Consider the following 933-nt stretch of genomic DNA (forward strand, 5'->3'; position numbering starts at 1 on the left):
CCCCCCCCCCTCCTTCCAACCGAACCCCCCCCCCCCGCAGAGACACCATGACGCCTGGTAACCGAATGCTGATGGTCATTCTGGTATGCCAAGTCCTGCTAGGCGGCACTGCCCGCGCCAACTTCATCCCCGCCGAGACCGGGAGGAAGAAAGTGGCCGGCGGATTGCTGCACCCGCGAGGAGGAGGAGGAGGAGGAGGCGGCGGCCGAGCCGAGGAAGGCGCCCCCCCGGGAACCTCCCGCCGCCCCTTCCCGAGCCATGAACTCTTGCGCGGGTTCGAGGCCACGCTGCTGCAGATGTTCGGCCTGCGCCGGCGGCCGCAGCCCAGCCGGGCGGCCGTGGTGCCTTCCTACATGCTGGACCTCTACCGCCTCCAGTCCGGGGGGGACGCGGAGCAACTGCTGGATCTGGGCCTCCAGTACCCGGAGAAGTCCACCAGCCGCGCCAACACCGTGAGGAGCTTCCACCACGAAGGTGGGTTGCGGGGGGGGATCGGGGCGCAACGTTCCCTCGAAGCGGAGCGAGTGTGAGCCAGCTCGCAGTTTTCTAGCCTCACGCGTTTGTGTCTTGGCTCAGAGAGCTCCAGAGCCAACCAGTGTTCCCTCTAAGCTGAGTCAGTGTGAGCTAGCTCACAGTTTTTTAGTCTCCGGCTCACAGATTTTTGTCTCGGCTCAGGGAGGAGGGCTCCAGAGCAAACTGATTGATGCAGCAGCTAAATCGCTCGCTCACAACTTTAATGCCAACAGCTCACAAAGTAGAGTTTTTGCTCACAAGACTCCACAGCTTAGAGGGAACATTGGAGCCAACTCGTTTCTGCAGCAGCCCGATCGCTCGCTCACAACCTTGATGCCGGTAGCTCCCAAAGTAGACGTTTGGCTCACCAGACGCTACAGCTTAGAGGGAGGGTTGGGGGGGGGGGGGAGGGGAGAAACC

General features: G+C 62.7%; 1 protein-coding gene across 1 annotated transcript in view; it reads left to right on the forward strand.

The window, feature by feature from the left end:
* The window catches only part of BMP4 (bone morphogenetic protein 4), a 7,991-nt gene that overhangs the window by 1,242 nt on the left and 5,816 nt on the right, over positions 1–933 (forward strand). Inside the window, exon 2 of the mRNA XM_015420851.1 lies at positions 41–474. Coding sequence (XP_015276337.1) covers positions 41–474 — 434 coding nt within the window. The remainder of the gene's footprint in view (positions 1–40; positions 475–933) is intronic.

Source organism: Gekko japonicus, unplaced genomic scaffold (assembly GCF_001447785.1).
Source record: "Gekko japonicus isolate JY-2015 unplaced genomic scaffold, Gekko_japonicus_V1.1 scaffold495, whole genome shotgun sequence".
In the NCBI taxonomy this organism is placed as follows: Eukaryota; Metazoa; Chordata; class Lepidosauria; order Squamata; family Gekkonidae; genus Gekko; species Gekko japonicus.